General features: G+C 36.2%; 1 protein-coding gene across 1 annotated transcript in view; it reads left to right on the top strand.

Moving 5' to 3' along the window:
- LOC115512949 (disintegrin and metalloproteinase domain-containing protein 5-like) overlaps nt 1-27282 on the top strand; it is a 130587-nt gene that overhangs the window by 51952 nt on the left and 51353 nt on the right. Inside the window, exons 11-13 of the mRNA XM_030314464.1 lie at nt 5708-5844; nt 8597-8786; nt 13833-13928. Coding sequence (XP_030170324.1) covers nt 5708-5844; nt 8597-8786; nt 13833-13928 — 423 coding nt within the window. The remainder of the gene's footprint in view (nt 1-5707; nt 5845-8596; nt 8787-13832; nt 13929-27282) is intronic.

The raw sequence follows: 27282 nt of genomic DNA, 5'->3' as shown, positions 1-27282 counted from the left end.
GAATTCCTGTCTTGTTTGTGATCTTAGAGAAAAAGCTCTCAGTTTTTCACCTTTGAGTATGATAGCTGTGAGCTTACCATATATGGCCTTTATTATGTTAAGGTACGTTCCCTCTAAACTCACTTTGATGAGCAATTTTAATCATAAATTGATGTTGAATTTTATCTTCTATTCATTGTCCTGTTTTTTTCTTTTTTAATCTTTCTCTTTTTTGTCTTCTATGGTTTTCATTGTACATTTCATAGGATTCCATTTCCTCTCCTCTCATCATATCATCAGTTATATTAAGAAACCTACTTAAGCATTTGTCCTAGAGTTTACATATACACTTGCAACTAACTTAATTGTAATGTAGTTTTAATTAACTAGACTAAGCTAACTGAACTAAAATAGCACTAATCTAGATGGGAAAAAAATTTAAGGTTACCTAGGATTTATTTTCATCAGATATTAAAAGACATACAGACATGTTAATGACTGTCATGGAAGAGGGGAAGATGGCGGCATAGGAGGACCCTGGGCTCACCTCTTCCTGCTGGTCACATAGATTCCACCTACACCTGCCTAAATAACCCAGAAAACCACCAGAAGACTAGCAGAACGGATTCTCTGGAGCCAAGCACAGAGGAGAGGCCCATGGAAGAGAGTAGGAGGGCGGAGAGGTGGTGCGGGATACACGGACTGGAGGGAGGGAGCTGGGGCGGAGGGGCAGCCCACCGGCCAAGCAGAGGTCCCAAGTCTGGCTTGCAAAAGTGGAGTTGCCGGACAGAGTGTGTTCAGACAGCAAGTGGGACTTAACATCTGGAGGGTTATAAGCTAACAGCTGTGCTCGGAGAGTGGGAGGGCTGGAGGACAACGAGAGGGAGACTTGTTGAGCCCTGGACGACAGAGCTCAGCTTGGCCAGGAACAAAGGTGCTTGCCAGCGCCATCTCCCTCGCCTATCCCCTAGTCGAAACCACAAAGGGAACCAGTTCCTGTCAGAGAACTTGCTTGCACCCCGCAAACACCCAACGCTGTGCTTCTTCGGATCCATCCCTCCTGCGGCTGGTCTGACTCCCTCCCGGTGCTGCAGGGCTCCTCCTGAAGCAGATCACGAAGGACAAGCAAGCTGAACCTGCCCCTCCCGCCCCAGTGCAACTTGCTGATCCACCCCAGCTAATACGCCAGATCCCCAGCACCACAAGCCTGGCAGTGTACAAGTACCACAGACGGGCCATGCCACTCCACAGTGAATCCCACCCCTAGGAGGGGGGAAGAGAAGGTACACACCAGTCTGACTGTGTCCCCAGCGGTAGGCTGGGGGCAGACATCAGGTCTGACTGAGGCCCCGCCCACCAACGCAAGTTATTCAAGACAGCACAGGGGAAGTGCCCTGCAGTTCTGCACCACTCCAGGGACTATCCAAAATGACAAAAGGGAAGAATTCCCCTCAGAAGAATCTCCAGGAAATAACGACAGCTAACGAACTGATCAAAAAGGATTTAAACAATATAACAGAAAGTGAATTTAGAATAATAGTCATAAAATTAATCGCTGGGCTTGAAAACAGTATAAAGGACAGCAGAGAATCTCTTGCTACAGAGATCAAGGGACTAAGGAACAGACAGGAGGAGCTAAAAAATGCTATAAATGAGCTGCAAAATAAAATGGAGACAACCACAGCTCGGATTGAAGACGCAGAGGAGAGAATAGGTGAACTGGAAGATAAAATTATGGAAGAAGAGGAAGCTGAGAAAAAGAGAGATAAAAAAAAAATCCAGGAGTATGAGGGGAAAATTAAAGCAAAAATGAATACTGGGTCCCATGAAGATAAAAAGCTTCTGCACAGCAAAGGAAACAACCAACAAAACTAAAAGGCAACCAACGGAATGGGAAAAGATATTTGCAAATGACATATCGAACAAAGGGCTAGTATCCAAAATCTATAAAGAGCTCACCAAACTCCACACCCGAAAAACAAATAACCCAGTGAAGAAATGGGCAGAAAACATGAATAGACACTTCTCTAAAGAAGACATCTGGATGGCCAACAGGCACATGAAAAGATGCTCAACGTCGCTCCTCATCAGGGAAATACAAATCAAAACCACACTCAGATATCACCTCACGCCAGTGGGAGTGGCCAAAATGAACAAATCAGGAGACTATAGATGCTGGCGAGGATGTGGAGAAGCGGGAACCCTCTTGCACTGTTGGTGGGAATGCAAATTGGTGCAGCCACTCTGGAAAACAGTGTGGAGGTTCCTCAAAAAACTAAAAATAGACCTACCCTATGACCCAGCAATAGCACTGCTAGGAATTTACCCAAGGGATACAGGAGTACTGATGCATAGGGGCACTTGTACCCCAATGTTTATAGCAGCACTCTCAACAATAGCCAAATTATGGAAAGAGCCTAAATGTCCATCAACTGATGAATGGATAGAGAAATTGTGGTTTATATACACAATGGAGTACTACGTGGCAATGAGAAAGAATGAAATCTGGCCCTTTGTCGCAACGTGGATGGAACTGGAGAGTGTGATGCTAAGTGAAATAAGCCATACAGAGAAAGACAGATACCATATGTTTTCACTCTTATGTGGATCCTGAGAAACTTAACAGAAACCCATGGGGGAGGGGAAGGGGAAAAGAAAGAGATTAGAGTGGGAGAGAGCCAAAGCATAAGAGACTCTTAAAAATTGAGAACAAACAGGGTTGATGGGGGGTGGGAGGGAGGGGAGGGTGGGTGATGGGTACTGAGGAGGGTACCTTTTGGGATGAGCACTGGGTGTTGTATGGAAACCAATTTGACAATAAATTTCATATATTGAAAAAAAAATGACTGTCAAGCAGGAAGAAGTTTATCATACAGTTCCCTAGAAACAGAAGGCACACCATGCAGGGAGCATACAAGGAAGCACCAAGATTGTTCAGGCAGTGTAGTGAGCAAGGGGTAACATGGACAAAAACTTCTGTTGTTGTTTCTTTGGGGAGGAATGGGTAAGGCAAGGTAAGCAGGTCTTGGATTGGCTCATTTAAATAATTTCAGCAGTCTTTCTCGCATGGAGGCTGTACCTAGTTGTCTGGTACTTAACTCTGGTGTGGTTTGGGCAGATGAAGAGTGGCCTAGGGTATGTCAGCCTAATAAAAGAAGGGATAGGGCATATGGGCTCTAGGTTCATTGATTTGCATATGAAAGATACACTTGCAGGTAAGTTGTTTACTATTTTAAGAAATTGGGTAACCCTGGGATGGGAAGTCTAGCATTGGCAAAGCCCCAGATATTAAAGCATCACAATACATAAAATACATCATTAATACAATTAGCCCATTAATACAGTTTGATACATTACCAAATTTAAGGGGTAATAAAAGAGAAGACTTTTATATAGTAGGGCATAAGTTGTGTGAAACAGCACAGAAAACATTTTATTATGAGTAAAAGGGAGAAACACAGGTAGAAGTATAAGAAGTCTTGTAGGCCTTCCCATAACTAAATTAAAACACCTCATATATAATGAGTCTTTCTATATATGAAGGCAAGACATATCCCCTTCAAATGTAGGAAAGGGTAATGGGAAAGTTTTTAATGTTGATGTGAGGTGTAAGTTAACTAAGCATCCTTGAATTAAGAGAGATTAAAGTCTTGGGCAGTAGAGAAACTCATTTAGGGATCCATTTGCTGGACTACAATTTGAAAAGGAATTGTTTGAGGAGACCATTATACCTCTTAGTTGAACCTGCTATCTGGGACCTATCAGGAACATTGAAAGTTATACTGAATGCTTCTTTAAAGAGACCAGCATTTTGTCTTCTAAGAAGTGAAATGTGTTTCTTAGTTAATATTATTGATCTCTATAACTCTGGAGGGGATGAGGAATGTCCTGGCAAGTCATTGTATATTGTCCTAAGAGCTGCTCCTGATGAAAAGCTTGGATGGGAGGAAGAAGGTGGTGCTTGAGTTCAAGCAGTTTTCAACTAAATGAAATTGCTTTTCTCTGAAGGTGGACTGAAATGTCTGATGCACCAGTTGATTGCTTTAATGTCTGTGGTTGAACTATTAAGTAGCCAGCACAATATTGTGGGATGGAAAATTTAGAAACGTCTTCATGGATCATGGATGCCTTCTCTGAACTCTTCTTTATTTGCCATCTGTTCATAGTGCTTTAGCCTGGGTCATCAGGAACCCATCACTTTTTTTTAAGACTATTTTTTTTTAGAACAGTTTTAGATTTACCACAAAACTGAGGGTAAAGGTACACAGATTACCCATATACCTCCTGTCCCTAACATGCACAGCCTTCTGTATTATCCACATCCCTCACCAGAATGGGATATTTTTGTACTAAGGATGAACCTCATTGACCCATCAAAATCACCCAAAGTCCATAGTTTACCTTAGGGTTCAGTCTTGGTGTTGTACATAAGTTAGGGCAAAAGATGATAGATATCTATCATTTATGATATTATAACAAGTGTTTTCACTCCCCTAAAAATCCTCTGTGTTCTGCCTATTAATTTCTCCCCTCCCTGTCTGCAACCACAGAGCTTTTTATTGTCTCCACAATTTTGTTTTTTTCTGGAAGTCATACAGTTGGATTCTACAATATGTAGCCTTTTCAGATTGGCCTTTTTTCACTTAATAATATGCACTCAAGCTTCCTCCATTTCTTTTCATGACTTGATAGCTCGTTTGTTTTTAGTGCTTAATAACATTCTGTTGTCTAAAATGTGCCACAATTTATCTGTTCACCTACTGAAAGACATTGTGGTTGCTTGCAAGTTTTGGGAATTATGAATGAAGCTTCTGGAAACATCTTTGTGTAGAAATTGGAAACTATCCAAAGATGAACAATATACCTATTGAGGGTGTTTTGGTTTTCTATTGCTATGTAACCAATTATGCCAAAACTTAAAGAGATAAAAACAAGAGAGTTCTGTGGGTCAACAATTGAGGAGCAGCTGACAGGGTTATCTCACGGTTCAGCATGGGCAGGATTTTCTTCCAAACTTAGTCATTTGGCTGTGGTAGACCTCAGAAAATCTGTTTCCAAACTCATTCCTGTGGGCCTCTCTACAGGACTACTTCATGACATAGTAGCTGGCTTCCCACAGAGAGACTGAGACCTAGAATCCAAAAAGTCAGTCTTTTTATAATCTGTCTTGGAAATGGTGAACCATCTGTTCCTCTACATTTAGTTAATTAGAGGCAAGTCAAAAAGTCCAGTTTACACACAATGGAATGGAAATACTCAAAGACATGAATACCGGGAGGTAGATATCTTTGGGACTCATTTTAGAGTCTGCCTACTGGAGAGAGAATGTAAAATTGATTATTAAAATAAAAGATTAAAGTCATTTTCTTTAAAATAACTCAAAGAGGCAACATAATATGGTGTTTGAGACTCAGTTGGATTAGCTAAGATAGCTGATATTGTCATGAATAGTATTTTGAAATTAAACTACTGTGTTTACTTATCTATGTTTAATAAATCTATTATCCAAATGTTTATATAACTCTACTACAATTGCATTTACATAGGCATCTTGGATGCATTGATTTAAAAAATGAGTTTTATGTACTAATTTTTTTACTATAATTGTATTTAGAATAGTATATATATAATATACACTAATTTTTTATAGTATAGTAATTTTAATTTTGTTATAGTATAGTATACTATAGTATTCTTAGCTAACTCTTTTCTTTTTCCTTGTCTTTAGTATCCAGAGGATTTATCCCTGGAGTCATATACTATCAGTATTGTGCAGTTGCTTGGCTTTAATCTGGGATTGAGTTATGACAATCCTGACACTTGTTATTGTCCAGAAGATGTTTGCACAATGTCACCTAAAGCAGTGTGAGATAATTTTCTTTATTACACATATTCCTTTATTTATTTATTTTTGTTTGGTTAGGACCTTTTACACTTCTATTAACCAAACTGAAGTAATTGACAATTATAGAACACTATACCTAACAACCACAGAATACACATTTTTCAAGTACAACAGAACACAAACCAAAATAGGCCCACCACCTCCCCCATGTGTCTCCATGCCTGGAGAAACTCTCTTCCTCCTTCCTGCATTCTGGAGTCTGACTTGTATTTTTCTCCCCTGGCCAGATTGAAAGCACCCTCTAAGGAAAAGCCATATGAATTGTGTAATTTCAGTGATTGTGCATAAAGCTAAATTAAATGCTTTGATATTTGCATTTAAAACTGGCATTGTACGGTATAGGGATGAGTGGTACAATTCATGTTAGTAGTTTCAATTAAGAATTTTTTTTATTTAGAAAGACATTAAATTGTAAATAAATAATAACACCATGACCCATTGAAAGACTGCTGAAGAAAGGAAAAAAGCCTTTATTTTAGAACCATTAATAATACATATTCCCTGCTCTATTTCTTAAATATATTTTTAAAGTTTATTTATTTTGAGAGAAAGAGAGAGAGAGAGAGAGAGAGAGAGAATGCATAAGTGGGGGAGGGACAGACAGAGAGGGAGAGAGAGAATCCCAAGCAGGCTCTGTGCTGTCAGAGCAGAATCCAGTGTGGAACTCAATCCCATGAACCATGAAATCATGACCTGAGCCAAAATCAAGAATCAGATGCTCCACTGACTGAGCCACCCAGGCACCCCTTCTGTTGGGTTTTTCATCATTTCAACATTCCATTTGTTTCATATATTTTTCTCCTGATGTTCATGCTTTTTGTCCCTAAGAAGTACTTGGTCTACTTTTTACTACACACCTATTGCCCAGGAGAGTGCTCAGTAAATATGTTGCAAACAGTGACTAAATCAGCTCAGTATATTTTCTCATTATTTCATTTTATCCTTTGATTACTGAATCCATGATACCCCGAAGTTTTGTAAAGGCACAAAGTAGATAATAACTAAATTTATTTCTTCTTCCTTGGATAAGTGGTTACTCAGAAGAATATCCATTCTTTCACCATCTTCTTGAGCATTTTATTTATAAACTTTATAAAAATTCAACTTTGTCAAGGTATGATTTTTGCTGCAATAAAATTTGTGCACTGTAAGTGTACAAGTTTATGACTTTTGACAAATACATAAATATCTTTGAACCACAGTATCAGTGAGATTATGCAACAGTTTCATTTCCCCAAAAGTTCCTTTGTGACCCTTATTGTCCTTCTACCTTTTATCCTTGCCGCAGGCAACAACTGATCTGATTTATTACTACAATTAGTTTTCCTTGCTTCAGAACTTTATGTAAATTGAATTAGTTGTGCTCTATTTTGAGTATTGAATCTATGACTCTGAATTATGTAAACATTTTTCTTTAATTATTTGAATATTTATAGTGCTTTAATTTAGGTATTTGTATGCCAAATCGTAACATCTGGACCATCTCAGTTTTGATTTCTTTTGACTGCTTTTTTTTTTACATTGACTATGGATCACATTTTTTATTTTTTGTGTTTCTGTTGTTGTTATTATTATTATTATTATCATATTAGATATTTTTGATAATACAATAGAAAGCTTGGATTCTCCTATCTTCCTCTGAAAAGCATTGATTCTTGGAAATTCAATTATTGGCTAATTATATTGAATTTTATATGCTTGGTTTTACACTTTGTTAATATGGATCTATAGAAAGCTCAGGGTATTTTGAAACCCCTATAACTTGGCTGGATTGAACTTCCAAATTCACTCTCTTCTGGGGATCTTGTCAGGGCTTGAATTTAGGCTCTATTGGAATTGAGATAGAGTAGATTCTAGTTAGGGCAGAGGTCAGCAAACAACAATCCCCGAGCTAATTTCGGTGGTAGCCTGTTTGTAAATAAAATTCTATTGAAATACAGCTAGGCTTATTGTTCTACCTATTGTTTATGGTTGCTCTTGTACTACAGTGGCAGAGTTGAGTAGTTGTATCACAGTCTATGGCATATTAGTCTATAATATTTATTGCCTGGCCCTTTACAGAAAAAGCTTGTCACCCCCTGGTCTAGGACATAATCTTTACTCTTAAGTCAGATTCTTTATAGTGTTTTAGTTGGATGCTGAGCTATTACTAGAGTGCTAACAGCTCTCTCACTGTCAAGACAGGTACTTATGGTGCCCCTCCCATTGTGTAGCTCAAACCACAGGTTTTTATTTGAAAAATGTTTAATTATGTTGAACAAAAGCCCTAATATGTACTTAAGTTAATGCAAACATGTTTATATTGGCATTACAAGAAAAATGCAAGACATTAAAAAAAATAAAAAATGTGCTAAATACTGAGGCTAAACATTTAAAATTCAATTGTTTGGCATTGGCAAAGTAAATAAAGTGAACACAGTTCTTATGTTTAAAGGTTTAATAAATGTCATAAGACAGGTAAATAACACATCTTGTTTAAAACAGGATGAATGGCAATGAAAAGATTTTGGATTTTTTTTTTCATTCGAAGAATTTTCATGGTGAAATTTTAAAAATATGGTAAAACATATTATCAATGCAATGAATAGTTTTGAAAATGTGCTTTTTTTCCCATAATGCTTTTTAAATATCTTTCTAAAACATCATACATTAGTGGAAATGCAGAGATATACAGCAATAATTTTTGTCATACCCATTTTTAAAATATTTTAGGCTGTCTCGTGGTGTAAAGGATTTTAGCACCTGTACGTTGGATGACTTTAAATACTTGGCCTCACATTCCGGCCTTGGATGTCTTCAGAGAATCCTTCCTGAAATGCCAGTTTATAAACAACAAAAGGAAAGGACATGTGGCAATGGACAATTGGAACAGGGTGAACAGTGTGATTGTGGCACTGTAAAGGTTAGTAGAAATTTTTTCAATTTTAAAATTTCCTGTATATGTGTGTAATAGAAAAGAAAAAGATGAAGACCTTGTCTTTTAGAAAAATAAATTTAAAAAGACCTTCTTTGGGGAAGATGGAAGCTTTTAAGTTTCCTATTTTGCTATTTTTTTAAAGTGGACAGCAAAAGCCTTTTAGATAATATTTACCTTCTGACATTCTTTAGTGTATGCATCAACTCCAAACAAAATAATTACTTACCACAAAGAGTGTCTAAAGAGTTGAAGAAATATACTTTTAACATCAAGCAGTAACAAAAACAGGAATATCTAAAGACCATAGACTATTACCAATGGAATAGCAAAACGCATTGTTTGCTAATATAGAGTGAAAAGTGTGCTATTGGCAGGTGATGTCAATTAAAAGTATTTTTTAAAAAAATCTATCACCTGTAGAAAATATATAAATATAGAACCAAACCCAAAGAAAGATGAAAGATGATAGAGGAAGCATTGACAACAAAGTGAAGTAGTCATAGGATAATAAAATGAAACAGCAATTGTAAAATATGGAACATATTATTAACTATATATTAATATGTTATTAAATATACAATATGTAAAAATATGTAATACATTATATATAGACATATTTATATTTACTATATATGTGTGTATGTGTGTGTGTGTGTGTGTGTGTGTGTGTGTGTGTGTATTTGATGGCACTGGAACACATTTAAAAGAAAGAAGCCAGAGGAGAGTTTACTCTTGAAAAATTGCAGCTGGAACAGATAAGAATTGTGAGTTTATGTTTTCCTAGTCTTGGGTGCTCCTCTACTTCCACAGTTGTGGCAGAATGAAATAGCTGTGAAAAATTGCAGCTTTACTGACTCGGTGTGACAGAAAACAGATTTCAGGGATGAGAATCACTGGAAATTTAAGGGGAAAACCCTGAAAATAAGACAACTGTGAAAGTGCTAAAACCTAAAATCTGATGACTAATTTTACACATATTTGGCTGACTGCTAAAATATGCATAGTCCAGAAATACCCCACGGAGGAAAAAAGTAGGGTGAGACCATTGAAAGACACCGGTGCACCAGGTGAACCCTGTGAGTTCGATGATTTTTTTAAGAGAATATTTTCTAACCATGTGCAATTCAGGCAGCAGAAATCCAAAGCCCTACTGGTTTCATTTATCAGAATGTAGAGCCTGAGACTGGCTACAACTGGAAATTAAAGAGGAATCTTCAGAAACAAGGCAATTACAGGTAGATTATACCCTGAAATCTAAGTACTGTCTCTGCCTAAATCCTTGCATGAATGCTACATTACATCAGGGAATCTGGCTAAAAATTCAGCAGTTGGAAGCCATATGAATTGAGCAAAGATAGCTGCGGTACATTGTAGGGGAAACAAAGCTTACGGTTTGTTTCCAGGTTACTTAATTTCCTGTTAGAAAAAAAAAGCCTCTAGAAGGTCACAGCTGAATATGGGCATTATATCATTGTATCTATATTGTCTAACTTATTAATAAAAAATTAATAGACATTCAGAAAATTAGGAAAATGTGAACCATATTTAGGAAAATACGCAGTTAAGGGAAACTGACTCTGAGAAGTCCAAATATATTGTATTTTGCAGATAAAGACTTCACAGTAGTTATTTTGAATATTAGGAGCATGAAAGGACATTATGCTCAAACCATTTAAGGAAAAATTATCATAGTAAGTGAGCAGCTAGAGAATCTTAACAGATATAAGTTAACTACAAAAACCACATAAATTTAAAGTCTAGAAGTGAAAAGTACAACAAAAGCAGAATCAGTGAACTTGACCAAAAGCAGAGTAATCAATGAACTTGACCAACAGAACATTAAGAAAATATGATCTGTAGAATAGAGAGAAAAAAAGTTGAAGAAAAATAGCAAAAAACCTCAGACACCTGAGAGTAGATATTTTTTATTTTTTCTTAAAATTTTTTTAATGTTTATTCATTTAATTTTGGGGGGAGAGAGAGACAGACAGACTGTAAACAGGGGAGGGGCAGTGAAAGTGACACAGAATCCGAAGCAGGCTCCAGGCTCCAAGAGCCAAAGTCAGATACTTAACCAACTGAACCGCCCAGGCACCCCAGAAACATTTTTCTTAAAAATTATTTATTTATTTTGAGAGAGAGAGAGAGAGAGAGAGAGAGAGAGAGACAAAGTTCGAGCTGGGGAAGGGCAGTGAGCGAAGGAGAGAGAGAGAATCCCAAACAGGTTTCACACTGTTAGTGCAGAGCCCAATACAGGACTTGAACCCATGAATCGTGAGATCATGACCTGAGCCAAAACCAAGAGTTGGACGCTTAACCAACTGAGTCCACCTGAAAGGAAATATTAAGTGGTCCAATGTAGGTGTAATTGGATTTCAAGATAAAGAAAAGAAAGTAGGTGGCAGAAAAAAATATGCAGGAATAATGCTGATTATTTTTCAAATTTGAAGGAAAACTTTTGCTTACAGATCCAAGATGCTCAGCAAACTACAAGCATATAGACACAAAAAAACCCCACCTCTATACTTAGAGTAGTAAAACCTCCCAAAGCCCCAAGATAAAAAGAAAAACTTAATTTCAGCCTAAAAAAACAGGTTAGATGCACAATACAGTGATACAAAATTCATAGCTGACTTCTTATAACAAATAATGGAGGTCAGTAGACTTTGAAATGACAAAAAGTGATGAAAGAAAAAAAAAGGTCAACAATCAAGATTTCTAGAATCAAAGTAATTATCATTTAAAATGGAAGCAAATAAAGTTATTCTCAGTTAAGCAAAAGCTAAAACAATATGTCACAGTAAACTTGTACTACAGAATATCCTAAGATTTTAAAATGTTTGAAGAATTAAAAATTCCTGAACACAGGAATTGGTAAATATGTGGGTAAAAATAAATAGTTATATGTATGCTTTCTTTTCTGCTCTTAATTTTACTGACTACATTATATACATGCACAGATATGTAAATATATACACACTTATTCACTGCATAAGTGATACATCTATGTGCCTATAAATATGTATTTGTATGTATATATACTAAATATACAAATATGTAGGGGTATGTTTGTGGATATGGATGCATATATGTTTATATGCATATAAACACACAAAAATATATACGTACATATACACATTATGTGTATATGTGTGTGTATCTACATATCTACATCTATACAATAACAGCAGCAGCACTAAATGTGGAAGGTGAAATAAGCTGTTGCAAGATTTCTATTATTTACGTGAAGAAAATCAGTATTAACTCTAAGTAGATTAGAGTATTTGAAAGATACATACTATAAATCCCAGAGCAAATATTGAAAAATTATGCAGAGATACAGCTAAAAAGCCAATAGAGGAGTTTTAATGACATGCCAAACATATTTCATCAGCACAAAATAAGACAAGAAGAGAAGAATTGAGGAACAAAAACAAGATGAAATAAATGGAAACAAATGGTAAAATAACAAATTGAAATACATAAATATTAATAGTTACATTCAATGTAAATAGGCCAAGCACTCTGATCAGAAGCCAGAGATTATCAGACTACATAAAAATCAAGAGACAAGAGATATATTTTAAGCCCAAATGCTCTGTTTGGCAGAAAATAATAGAATGGAAAAGGATATAACAAGTAAACAGTAAATATAAGAGAGCTAATAAGAGCTATATTAATATATAAAATAGAGATATACTAATGCTTCAAAATTATAAAAGGATAAATACATAAGGAAGTTATAACAATAATAAATATGTATACACTTATAAAAATATATCTACATGTACACACACACAGTAGATCTTCAAATTTCATGAAGCACTATCTTATTTGGAGGTTTATTTCACATCTCTTAGTAAGTGATAGAAGAACTAGACAAAAATATCAGTAAGGATGTAGAAGACCTGAATAATACTACTACCAACCACCTTAATATAATGATATTTACAGGCCACTATATTTAATAACAATATAAAAATTACTTTCAAGGGAACTTGGAATATTCATCAGGATGTACTACATTTTGTGACATGAAATAAATCTCAAAATATTTATTTTTTGTTGAGAATTAAATTAGAAATCAAGAATAATAAGATATCTTGGAAAGTTCCCAAATATTTAGAAATTAAGCTACCACTTCTAAATGGCCCTTGGCTCAAAGAAGAAATTACAAAAGCAATTAGGATATATTTTTAACAGTTAATGAAAATTTAAACATAACATCGAAATTTATGAGATTCAGTTAAAACTGAATTATAGTGTTATGAGGAAAATCTATAGCTACAAATGCTTATAATGGAGAGAAGAAAGGTCTAAAATCAATGATTAAGAATGCTACTTCGGGTAACTAAAATATTAGTCCAATTAAATCCATGATAAGTAGAAGGAAATAATGATAAAGATAAAAGTAGAAATCAATGAGATAGAAATCAGAAAATGAATATCAATGAAAATAAAAGCCAATGCTTTGAAAATAATCAATATATTTGATAAATCTCCTGCTGTTCTGATGAAAGAGAAATGAGGAAAAGAAAGAAATTCCCAGTATCAGTAATGAAAGAGGGTACATAAGGAATATTAAAAACTACTTTATGTAAATAAATTTGACAATTTAGGTGAAATTGGCAAGTTTTTTTTTGCTTTTTAAAAATATTTATTTATTTATTTATTTATTTATTTATTTATTTATTTATAATATGAAATTTATTGTCAAATTGGTTTCCATACAACACCCAGTGCTCATCCCAACAGGTGCCCTCCTCAATGCCCATCACCCACTTTCCCCTCCCTCCTACCCCCCATCTACCCTCAGTTTATTCTCAGTTTTTAAGAGTCTCTTATGGTTTGGCTCCCTCCCTCTCTAACCTTTATTTTTCCTTCCCCTCCCCCATGGTCTTCTGTTAAGTTTCTCAGGATCCACATAAGCGTAAAAACATATGGTATCTGTCTTTCTCTGTATGATTTAAAAGACAAATTATCATAAGTGATGTCAGAAGAGACAGTTTGAATTTGTCTATTTGTTTACAGAATTGTACACATAAAGACTGCTGTGATCCTAAAACATGTTCAATGAAAGCAAATAAACAGTGTGGCTCCGGGGAATGTTGCACACAAGATTGCAAGGTAAGAGGCAATCTATTTTAGAGTAGCTCAGCATTAAATTTCTTGAAATACTGTTTCAAAGAGCTGGGAAGTATGTCAATATCCTATCTGCCTTTCCCATTGTATTATATCCAAGTACACTGGACCCTTCTTACACTTCAGTCCATTTGGTAATCTGTCATTTCCAGAAGTCTCATGTACATATGCCTGATGATTCTTCTTTCCCAACTGTTACAAATCTTTCTTGTACCTGTTGAGACATTCCTATGATCAACATGCATCTGAAGCAACCCTCTTTAGTAAGGTCTTATTTTTTAACACCCTACCTTACATGGGGTCAAGAAGTTAGATTAGATTTTTTTGTTATTGTTGTTAGGTAAATTCTCTTTACCATCTTCTGGTAAAGTCTTCTGTTCCTTTGCAGTTCAGTTATTGTTACAATCAATTAAGTGCTCTTTATTTAAAGCATTTAAAGAATTCCTGAATAATTGCCCCACAACCAGAAAACTTAACTGGAAATCTAAAGAAAAAAGAAGCAAAGTATGAAAAAAGTAAATGGCAGATGTTCAGATAGGATTGGAGTAAGAATATGCTTTTATCTTTAAAATTTTGTTCCTGGGGTGCCTGGGTGGCTCTGTTGGTTAAATGTCTGACTTAGCTCAGGTCATGATCGCACGGTTCCTAAGTTCAAGCCCCACATCGGGCTCTGTGCTGACAGTTTGGAGCCTGGAACCTGCTTCAGATTCTGTGTCTTCCTCTTTCTCTGCCCCTCGCCCACTCATGCTCTGTCTCTGTCTCTCTTTCTTAAAAATAAACATTAAAAAATTTTTTTAAAAATTTTGTTCCCAAACTTTATTGGGATATAATTGGCATATAACATTGTGTAAGTTTAAGGTGCACAATGTAATGACTTCATACGAGTATATATTGTGAAATGATTACAATAAGGTTAACACATCTACAACTTTACATAGCAAAAATATTTAACATTTACAAAGAAAATTTCAAATATACAATACATTATTAACTATAGTTACCATGCTGTACATTAGATCCCCATAGTGATTCATTTTATGGCTGAAAATGTGTACCCTTGACCAACATCTTTCCATTTTTCCCCACAGTTTTACTTCTTCCTTTCTTTAAAAACAATTTTTTTAATGTTTGTTTATTTTTGAGAGGGGGGGCATGGAGGGGCAGAGAGTGAGGGAGACAAAGAGTCTGAAGCAGGCTCCAGGCTCTGAGCTGTCAGCACAGAGCCTGATGTGGGGCTCGAACCCACAGACCATGAGATCATGACCTGAACCGAAGTCAGATGCTTAACCGACTGAGCCACCCAGGTGCCCCTATTTCTTCCTTTCTGACTTGGATATCTTTTATTTCTTTTTTCTTGCCTAATTCCTCTGGCTAGGACTTCTAGTACTATGTTAAAAAGGAGTAGTAAGAATGAAAAACTTTGTCTTGTTCCTGATCTTACAGTAAAAGATTTCAACTTTTCACAATTGAAAATTATGTTAGCTACGGCTTGTCATATATGGCCTTTATTATATTGATACATTTGCTCTATACCAAACTGTTGAGAACTTTGGTCATGAAAGTGTGTTGAATTTTGTCAGATATTTTTTCTTCATTTCTTTGGAGGATTACATGAATTTTACCCTTATTTATATTAATGGGGGTGTATTATGTTTATTGCTTTCTGTGTCATCCTTACATCCCAGGGATAAACCTCACTTGATCATGATATATGAACCTTTAACATGCTGTTGAATTTGGTGTGCTGATATTTTGTTGAGAATGTTTGCATCTATGTTCATTAGGGATATCAACCTGTAATTTATTTTCTTTCTTTCTTTCTTTCTTTCTTTCTTTCTTTCTTTCTTTCTTTCTTTCTTTCTTTCTTTTTCTTCTTCTTCTTCTTCTTCTTCTTCTTCTTCTTCTTCTTCTTCTTCTAGTGTCTTTGTCTGTCTTTGGATCAGGGTAAAGCTGGCCTTGTAAAATGAGTTTGGGAGAGTTCTTTCCTTTTTAATTTTTGGGGGAGTTGAGAGAAATTAGCATTAATTCTTTAAATATTTCATAGAATTCACCTGTGAAACCATCTAGTCCTGTTCTTTTATTTGTTAGGAAGTTTGATAACAGACTGAATATCTTTAGTTGTGGTTACTTTGTTCAAGTTTTCCATTTCTTCTTGATTCAGTTTTGATAGATTGCCTGTTTCTAGGAATTTATCCATTTCTTGTAGTGTTATGCAATTTGTTGGTGGATAATTTTTATGGAAGTCTCTAATGATACTTTGTATTTCTATGGTATTAATTTCAGTGTCTCTTCTTTTCTTTCATAATTTTATTTTATTGAGTAGTCTAGCTAAAGTTTTGCCATTTTGTTTATCTTTTCAAAATCCATCTCTTGGTTTAATTTATTATTTTCCTATTGTCTCTCTGGTCTCTATTTCATTTATTTCTGCTCTGATCTTTCTTATTTCCTTTCTTCTACTAACTTGGGTCTTAGATTGTTTTCCTTTTTTAATTCCTTTAGGGGTAAAGTTAGGTTATTTGAGATTTTTTTTTTTAATATAGGCATTTATTGCTGTAAACTTACCTCTTAGAACTGCTTTTGCTATATCGCATATGTTTTGGTATGTTGTTTTTTGTATTTGTTTTTGTTTATTTTAAGACACTTTTTATGATTTCCTTTTTTCCTACTTCTGTGGTCCATTAGTTCAGGTATGATGTTAAATTGTACATTTTGTGGATTTTTCAGTTTTTTTCTCTGAAGTTTCATAACATTGTGCTTGGAAAAGATATTAGATATTATTTCAGTTTCCTTAAATTTCATAAAACTTGCTTTGTGGACCAACATATGTTTTGTCCTGGAGAATGTTCCACATGTGCTTGAGAATATTTTGTTCTTATTGGACATAATGTTCTATATATGTCCTTAAGGTCCATTTGGTTTATAGTTTTATTCAGGCCTGCTATTTTCTTACTAATTTTCATTCTGATTACTCTGTCCAATGTCAATAGTAGGGTATTGAAGTCCTCTACTATTATTGAATTGCTGTCTGTTTATCCCTTTGGTCTGTCAATATTTACTTAAGTTTTTAGGCATTCCAATATTTCGTGCATGTGTAGTTACAAGTGTTATATTTTCTTGACCTTTTTTTTTGTGATTGTTTTAATTGAAAGTCTGTTTTATATTACATAAGTATAGCAAACCCTGCTCTCTTTTGGTTACCATTTGCATAGAATAGTTTTTTCTTTCTATACTTTCAGCCCTTGCATGTCCATAAAGGTAATTTGAGTTTCCTATAGCCAGCTTATTGTTGGGTTCTATAATAGAAATTTGATTGGAAAAAATCCGTTTACATTTAAAGTAATTATTGATAGTTAAAAGGACTTTCTATTGCCATTTTGTTAATCATTTCCTGGTTTGTTTTAGTTCTTTTTTTCCTTTATTCCTTTCTTACTCTCTTCTTTTGTGATTTATTTTTTGTAGTGCCATTCTTTAATTTGTTTCTCTTTATATTTTGTGTATCCACTGTAGGTTTCTTCTTTGTGATTGTTATAAGGCTTACATAAAAAATTTTATAGATATAATAGATATAATAGTCTATTTTTTAAGTTTTTATTTTATTTTATTTTATTTATTTATTTTTTTTTATTTATTTTTTTTTTTAAATTTTTTTTTCAACTTTTTTAATTTATTTTTGGGACAGAGAGAGACAGAGCATGAACGGGGGAGGGGCAGAGAGAGAGGGAGACACAGAATCGGAAACAGGCTCCAGGCTCTGAGCCATCAGCCCAGAGCCCGACGCGGGGCTCGAACTCACGGACCGCGAGATCGTGACCTGGCTGAAGTCGGACGCTTAACCGACTGCGCCACCCAGGCGCCCCTTAAGTTTTTATTTTAATTCCAGTTAGTTAACATACAGTGTGTGATAATAGTTTTAGGTATACAATGTAGTAATTCAACAGTTCCATACATCACCCTGGGCTCATCACAAAAAGGGCACTTCTTAATTTTCATCACCTATTTAACCCATAACCCCACCTACCTCCTCTCTGATAACCATCAGTATGTTTTCTATAATTAAAAGACTGTTTCTTGCTTTGACTATCTCTTATTTTTTCTCCTTTCCTTGTTTGTTTTGTTTCTTAAATTCTACATATGAATGAAAACGTATGGTATTTGTCTTTCTCTGTCTAACTTATTTTGCTGAGCTTGTTGTTGCAAATGGCAAGATTTCATTCTTTTTTATGGCTGAATAATATTCTGTTGTATATATGTATATATACCACTTCTTTATTCATTCATCACTTGATGGACACTTAGGCTGATTCCATATCTTGGCTATCGTAAATTATGCTTCAATAAACATCAGGGTGCATGTATCCCTTTAAACTAGTGTTTTTGTATTCTTTGGGTAAATACCTAGTCATGCGATTATTGGATTGTAAAGTAGTTTTATTTTTATTTTTTTAACTTTTTGTTTACGCTTCTAGTAGTTAACATACAGTGTAATGTTAGTTTCAGGTGTACAATACAGTGATTCGACACTTCCATACAACACCTGGTATTAATACTCATCACCTGTAATAATCTATTTTAAGCTGATAATAACCTACCTTCAATCATATACTAAAGCTCTACATTTTAAATTCTCATTTAATTCCCCCACATTTTGTGCTATTAATGTTACAATTTGCATCTTTTTATATTGTGCATCCTTTAACAAATTATGTAATAATATTTACTTTATAATACTATTATGTTTTAACTTTTTACTGGAGATAAAAGTATTTTGCCACCATTACAGTATTAGGGAATTATGAATTTGATTATATATTTACACTTACCGGTGCGTTTTATACTTTTATGTTTTCATGAGTTATTGTCCTTTCATTTCAATTTGGTGAACTCCCTATAGGATTTCTTATAAGACAGGTCTAGAGGTGATGCACTCACTTAGCTTTTATTTATCTGGGAATGTCTTTAACCCTCCTTAATTTCTGAAGGAAATTTTTTGCCTTGAATAGTTTTCTTATCCAGCAGTTTTTTTTTCTGCTGCTTCATTTTTGGTGTATAGAAATGCAAAAGATTTCTGCAAGTTGATTTTATATCCTGTGACTTTGCTGACAGTTTGAGAAGAATGGATGGCTTGTGAAGTCATCAGGCCCAGGATTCTTGTTTGTTGGGAGATTTTTGATAGATGATTCAATTTCTTTGCTGGTTATGGGTCTTTTCAAGTTTCCTATTTCTTTCTGTTGCAGTTTTGGTAGTTTGTATGTTTCCAGGAATTTATCCATTTCTTCCAGATTGCCCAGTTTGTTGGCATATAATTTTTCATAGTATTCTCTTGTGGTGTTGGTCCCTTCTTTCATTAGTGATTTTTATCTATTTGGGCCCTTTCTCCTTTCTTTTTGATAAGTCTAGTTAGGGCTTTACCAATTTTGTTAATTCTTGCAAAAAACCAGCTTTTAGTTTTGTTGATCTGTTCTACTGGTTTCTTCTGTTTTTTTCTATATTATTTATTTCTCTAATCTTTATTATTTCTCTTCTATTGGCTTTAGGCTTTATTTGCAGTTCCTTTCCTAGCTCCTTCAGGTGTAAGTTTAGATTGTATATTTAGATTGTATATTTCTTGCTTCTTGAGATGGGCTTGAATTGCAATTTACTTTCCTATTAGGACTGCTTTTGCTGCATCCCAAACTGTTGTGTTTTCATTTGTATTTGCTTCCATGTATTTTTAATTTCTTCTTTAATTTCCTGGTTAACCCATTCATACTTCAGTAGGATGTTTTTTAACTTCCATGTTTGAGGGCTTTTTTTTTTCCTTGTGGTTGACTTCAAGTTTCATAGCTTTATGGTCTGAAAATATGCATGGTATGATCTCGATCTTTTTGTACTTATTGAGAGCTGATTTGTGATCCAGTATGTGATCCCTTCTGGTGAATGTCCCATGTACACTTGAAAAGAATGTGTATTCTACTGCTTTAGGATGAAATATTCTGAATGCATCTGTTAAGTTCATCTGGTCCACTGTTTTATTCAAAGCCATTGTTTCCTTGTTGATTTTCTGCTTTGGTGATCTGTCCATTGCTGTAAATGGGGTGTGAAAATCCCTTAATATTATTGTATTATTATCAATGAGTTTCTTTGTGTTTTTTATTAATTTTTTTCTATATTTGGGTGCTCCAAATTAGAGACATAAACATTTTTTTTGTTAGAAAACCATGTTTATTAACATAATCATGAAGCTTTTACATTTATTTATTTTATTTATTATTTATTAAATGTTTATTTTGAGAGAGAGAGAGAATGCATGCACGCAAGTGGGGGAGGAGCAGAGATAAAGGGAGAGTGAGAATCCCAAGCAGGCTCCACATTGTCAGCCCAGAGCCCAACTCGGGACTTGATCTCATGAACTGTGAGATCATGACCTGAGCTGAAATCAAGAGTCAGTCACTTAAGTGACTGAGCTACTCAGGCATCACAGTAGTTTTTAATCTTAGTCAAAGAAAGTTGAAGTCCAAACGGATATAATATAACTGCTATAACTCTTCTTATACACAGGGAATAATGACAGTCATAAAACACAAAATAATATGAGACCACAGAGATTCACTGAGGCTATGTTTCTATTTCTGAAAGTGACAAATTCCATTGTTTTATATAATGGCTATGGTAAGCTTTTAAATGAAAGCCCCCACTCCCCACCAATTCCTTAACCCCTCCTTCCATATACAGATTTGGATAAGTGTAAATGGGATACTTTGCCTTATCCGGAAAACTTGTTCTGGAAGAAAGTAGAAGGAAGTTGAAATTGAATAAGGCTTGTGGGATTTTCCAAAGTTCAAAATACTATTGTGACTACTTGTGTGGTTCCCTGCCCCCAAATACATGCCCTACCAGATACTAGAGTGCTTAAAATTTCACAATGGATTTATTACTTTGGGTTTTAAGATGTCCTTGGGGCATGGAGAATCTCTCTGGGAATGATAACACCCAGTATGACACAGAGTGAATGTCCAATAGATGTTTGTTTGTTTGTTTTTTCTTTATTTTTAATCATTTTATTTATTCTTTAAATTTACATCCAAGTTAGTTAGTATATAGTGCAACAATGATTTCAGGAGTAAATTCCTTAATGCTCCTTACCCATTTAGCCCATCCCCCCCTCCCACAACCCCTTGAGTAACCCTCTGTTTGTTCTCCATTTTTAAGAGTCTCTTATGTTTTGTCCCCCTCCCTGTTTTTATATTATTTTTGCTTCCCTTCCTTATGTTCATCTGTTTTGTCTGTTACAGTCCTCATATGAGTGAAGTCATATGATATTTGTCTTTCTCTGACTGACTAATTTTGTTTAGCATAATACCCTCGAGTTTCATCCACATAGTTGCAACTGGCAAGATTTCATTCTTTTTGATTACTAATACTCCATTGTATATATATATACCACATCTTCTTTATCCATTCATCCACCAATGGACATTTGGGCTCTTTCCATACTTTGGCTATGATCAGTAGTGCTGCTATAAACATTAGGGTGCATGTGCCCTTTGGAAACATCATACCTGTATCCCTTGGATAAATACCTAGTAGTGCAATTGCTGGCTCGTAGGGTAGTTTTATTTTTAATTTTTTGAGGAACCTCCATACTGTTTTCCAGAGTGGTTGCACCAGTTTGCATCAGTGCAAAAGATCTTCTTTCTCCGCATCCTCGCTAATATCTGTTGTTTCCTGAGTTGTTCATTTTAGCCATTCTGACAGGTGTGAGGTGGTATCTCATTGTAGTTTTGATCTGTATTTCGCTGATGATGAGTGATGTTGAGCATTTTTTTCATGTGTTGGTTTGGCCATATGGAGATCTTTTTTTGAGAAGTGTCCATGCCCATGTCTTTTGCCCATTTCTTCACTGGATTATTTGTTTTTTTGGTGTTGAGTTGGATAAGTTCTTTATACATTTTGGATACTAACCCTGTATCTGATATGTCATTTGCAAATATCTTCTCCCATTCTGTCGGTTGCCTTTTAGTTTTGCTGATTGTTTCCTTTGCTGTGCAGAAGCTTTTTATTTTGATGAGATCCCAATAGTTCATTTTTGCTTTTGTTTCCCTTGCTTCCAGAGATGTGTTGAGTAAGAAGTTGCTGCGGCTGAGGTCAAAGAGGTTTTTGCCTGCTTTCTCCTTGAGGATTTTGATGGCTTCCTGTCTTACATTGAGGTCTTTCATCTATTTTGAGTTTATTTTTGTGTATGGCGTAAGAAAGTCGTCCAGGTTCATTCTTCTGCATGTCGCTGTCCAGTTTTCCCAGCACCACGTGCTGAAGAGACTGTCTTTATGCCATTGGATATTCTTTCCTGCCCTGTCAAAGATTTGTTGGCCATACGTGTGTGAGTCCATTTCTGGGTTCTCTGTTCTGTTCCATTGATCTGAGTGTCTGTTCTTGTGCCAGTACCATACTGTCTTGATGATTACAGCTTTATAGTATAGCTTGGAGTCTGGGATTGTGATACCTCCTGCTTTGGCTTTCTTTTTCAAGATCACTGTGGCTATTTGGGGTCTTTTTGGGTTCCATACAAATTTTAGGATTATTTGTTCTAGCTGTGAAGAATGCTGGTGTTACTTTGATAGGGATTGCATTCAATATGTAGATTGTTTTGGGTAGTATCGACATTTTAACAATATTTGTTCTTCCTATCCAGGAGCATGGAATCTTTTTCCATTTTTTTGTGTCTTCCTCAATTTCTTTTGTAAGCTTTCTATGGTTTTCAGTGTATAGATTTTTCACCTCTTTGGTTAGATTTGTTCCTAGGTATTTTATGGTTTTTGGTGCTACTGTAAATGGGATCAATTCCTTGATTTCTCTTTCTGTCACTTCAACCGATTTCTGTGCATTGACTTTATATCCTGCAACTTTGCTGAATTCATGGATCAGTTCTAGCCATTTTTTTGAGGAATCTTTTGGGTTTTCCATGTAGAGTATCATGTCATCTGCGAAGAGTGAAAGTTTGACCTCCTCCTGGCTGATTTGGATGCCTTTTATTTCTTTGTGTTGTCTGATTGCTGAAGCTAAGACTTCCAATACTATGTTGAATAACAGTGGTGAGAGTAGACATCCCTGTCTTGTTCCTGACCTTAGGTGGAAAGCTCTCAGTTTTTCCCCATTGAGGGTAATATTAGTGTTGGGTCTTTCGTATATGGTTTTTATGATCTTGATATATGATCCTTCTATCCCTACTTTCCTGAGGGTTTTTATTTTTAATCCATTCTGATAACTTATATCTTTTGATTGGAGCCTTTAGTCCATTTATATTCTGAGTAATTATTGAAAGAGATGAATTTGGTGCCAATGTGTTACCTGTATAATTGTCTTTCTGGTAATGTCCTTTGGTCCTTTCTAGCCTTTGTTGCTTTTGGTCTTTTTTTTTTTCTGACTCAAAGATTCCCCCTTAAAATTTCTTTGTAGGGCTGGTTTAGTGGTCATGAAGTCCTTTAGTTTTTGTTTGGGAAACTCTTTTCTACCTTCTATATTGAATGGCAGCCTTGCTGGATAGAGTATTTTGGCTGCATATTGTTTACATTCAGCACATTGAATATATCTTACCACTCCTTTCTGGCTGCCAAGTTTCTGTGGAAAGATCTGCTGTGAACCTGATCCCAACCTGATCCCTTATAGTTTAGGGACTTTTAAGTTTTTTCAAGATTCTTTCCTTGTCTTTGTATTTTGTGAGTTTGACTATGATATGTTTTGGTGATGGCTGGCCTTTGTTGAATTTAATGGGAGTTCTTGGTGCTTCTTGGAACACAGATTTGAAGTCTGTGTTCTTCCCCAGATTAGGGAAGTTTTCTGTGATAAATGGCTTACATAAACCTTCTGCCCCTTTTTTCTCTCTTTATCTTCTGGCACTCCTACTATACAAAGGTCATTATGTTTTAATAAGTAATTGAGTTCCCTAATTCTGCTTTTGTGTCCCTGATCTTTGTTTCCCTCTTCTTTCCAGCTTCATTATTTTCCATAATTTTATCTTCTATATCACTAATTCACTCCTCTGCCTTACCCATCCTCATTTTTATGGCCTCCATTTGGGTTTGCATATTGGTAATAGCATTTTTAATTTCAGCCTGACTAGATTTTAGCTCTTTTAGCTCTGCAGAAAGGGATTATCTGATGTATTCTATGCTTTTGCAAAGCTGCCTAGGATCCTTATAATTGTTCTTTTAAATTCTAGTTCAGATATCTTACTTATAACTACATTTACTAAGACCCTGGCTATCATTTCTTCTTTTCTTTCTTTTGAGTTGAATTCCTCCATCTTGTCATTTTGGAGGAAGAAACAACAACAACAACAACAACAACAGAATGAAATAAAAACAAAAATTGTGCAAAAATCAAATAAAGGAAGCTAGATCCTAGGTGTGTTTTGGTCTTCCTGTTAACACAAGCTTGATAGAAAACAGAGAAAAGAGCAAAAAATAAAAATTTTAAAAATAAAAAATAAAATAAAAAATTTTGCTCTTTCTGCATCCAAGACACAAAAGAAAAATAACAACAACAACAGCAAAAACCGACAACAACAATGAAAAATGAATAAACAAATTACAGACAAAAAATCCCAAATGAAGCTAGATCCAGTTTCCCCTAGAGCTAAAACCTTGCAGCAGTCTGTGGGCAGTAGATTAAGTTCATGGAAGGGATTCACGCTGGTCTTCTGAGGGAGGAGCTTGCTGTTCTGATTCTCAATCCTACTTGCTCTAGTGGAGATGTGCCTCGAGGGCCGGGAGTGTGTGGGCTCTTGGTGTAACAGCTCCATTCTCCATTTGGTCGTGCTTTTTAGCTTCCTGGTGTCCGACAGTATTGGTGGACTAAAGGTGAAAATGGCTTCACACTACCGTCTAGTCTCCAGAGTAGGAAATTCATGCCCTCACAGACACAGGATTGCATATCAGTCACCGCTCTTATATCCCCCACTTCTGTCAGCACCCTGCCTTCCCCTGTGTCCCAGGTGTCTGCCTACCAGGCAGCATCTCTTTCCAGAATTTTATATCAGGTATGGTTGTGTTTCAAAATACTTCAGAGACCCTTGGGATTTGGATGCAGTGATCTTCTGGGGGAGGGTGTCACCACACTGTGGCCAGCATGTCTCAGGAAATAGTCATGCCACTGCTCAGTGGCAGGGGCTCAGAGTTAATGGGAAGTTACAACACACAACTGGCACCAGGGTATGCTGCCTTCAGCCAGTGTCTGTGTTCCTTTACGGGTGAATGGGTGAAGATGGCAGCTTGATGGTGCCAGCCCTGTCTTTTGCCCACAGAGAGGCTGTATCATCTCTACCAAGCATACTCCAAGCAGGGGAACTGCTTCTCCTTGAGCAACCCAGGTTATCCTCAGATGGCTCTGCACACTCCAGGGGCTCCACCCTGCTTCCTCCTGGGAACACCACCAGGGGCTGACCTCTGAAACTTCAGACTTTGTGCTCCACTCTTCGTAGAAAATACTGGTGGTATTGAAACTGTCCTTTTTCCTCTGTCAGTGGTTTTGGGGAACAGTTTTCTTATGCAGTCCCCTATGGATGTTTTCACTCTTTCTCCCTTGCTGCTTTCAGGGGGGAGTGCTTTCTTATGCAAATCTGATGCACTTCTCCTCCTACCTCCCATCTTTCTCCTCTCTGGGAAAACGGCTGTCTCCCCTCTGTGGCACTGGCACTGTGGCTATTCTCTCCCCCAGTTCACCTCTTTGCACCATGTACCTGTTGTGTTCTCTCCCTCAAATTATACAGATTGTTCTGTTAGTCCTCAGATCAATTCCCTAGGTATTCAAAATGGCTTGATGTCCATCTAGCTATGTTCAAGGGACAAGACAAACCCAGGATCCCCTTACTACACCATATTAACTGCCCCAAGACATAGGCTCTCTTTAATATTTTTTTCTTTTTTGTTCTTCTGACTGGATAATTTTAAATGATTGCCCTTGAGTTAACTGTTTCTTCTGCTTGATCAGCTGTGCCTTTAAAGCTTTTTAATAGAATTTTTCAGTTCAGTCATTGTATTCTTCAGATCTAGAATTTCTTCTGTTTGGTTCTTTTTAAAAAAAATTCTCTCTTCTTTGTGAAACTTCTCATTTCATTCATGTATTGTTTTCCTGATTTTGTTTATGTCTATCTGTGCTCTCTTGTCTGAGCTTATGATGATTATTTTTAATTTTTTGTCAGACACTTTGTACATTTCCATTTCTTTCATTTGTCTTCCACAAGACCTCTGTTGTTGGCATCACATTTCCTTGATTCTTGATGTTTCTTTTTTTTTTTTTTTAATTTTTTTTTCAACGTTTATTTATTTTTGGGACAGAGAGAGACAGAGCATGAACGGGGGAGGGGCAGAGAGAGAGGGAGACACAGAATCGGAAACAGGCTCCAGGCTCTGAGCCATCAGCCCAGAGCCCGACGCAGGGCTTGAACTCACGCACCGCGAGATCGTGACCTGGCTGAAGTCGGACTTAACCGACTGCGCCACCCAGGCGCCCCTGATTCTTGATGTTTCTTGAAGTCTTGAATTGCTGCCTTCACAATTGAAGTGTTTCACATCTCTTCTAGTGTTTACTAGCTGGCTTCGAGAGAGAAAGAAACCAGTCAGTAGTCAGACCAACTAGAGTTTTGGGGGTCTCTCAGACCTTTTTTATGGGTGTGCTTGTTCCACTCCTCTTCGGGTTGTTTCATACCTCCAGAGGGCCAGAGTTTAGGGTTGTACACATTCTCTCAATCCCAGAAAGTCAGTATGGCTATGGAGAGCCCCTCAGAAAATTTCCATAAAACAGTGCCTTGAAGTGTTCAAGGTTGTGCAATTCAGCAAAGTCCAGCCAGGTGCTGATATCCATGTGTTGTCTGCAGGATTGTGCCCACTTGTTGGAGCCTCATGTGTGACATCTGCTGGAGAGTTTGTCATTCTGGTGACAGGTTGTGAGTGTGGAGTACTGGGGGTGTTAGTTGGCTTGTTGTGGGTGTCCTCAGATAACACATCCTGTTGGCTCATGGGTGAGGTTCTTGCTGAAGTCTGTAAGACAGTTAATTAGATATGTGGCTGGTTGTTGTAATCTATGTGCTAGTTGATGTGAATCCCCATCTCTTTTCCCTACTCCTTGGTATCCCAAGACTATTTAAGTATGCCAATTCCCTAAGTGGTCTGAGTCGGGTGAGACAAAAGTAAGTCTCTTGGACAGTGTTTTGCAGGGCTGGGGAAACCAGCTTCTCATCACTTTTATTTTCCTCTGTCAGAGAAATCACAAGCCAAGAGTCTCTCTTGGCATTGAGCTGTGCCACCTTGAGTAACGGATAATGTGGGTAAAATCAAACTGTTCTTACCATCTTCCAATGAATCTA

The sequence above is a fragment of the Lynx canadensis genome, chromosome B1, assembly GCF_007474595.2.
Source record: "Lynx canadensis isolate LIC74 chromosome B1, mLynCan4.pri.v2, whole genome shotgun sequence".
Taxonomy (NCBI): Eukaryota; Metazoa; Chordata; class Mammalia; order Carnivora; family Felidae; genus Lynx; species Lynx canadensis.
The sequence above is the reverse complement of the archived record's forward strand: the minus strand, read 5'-3'. Positions and strand labels throughout refer to the sequence as shown.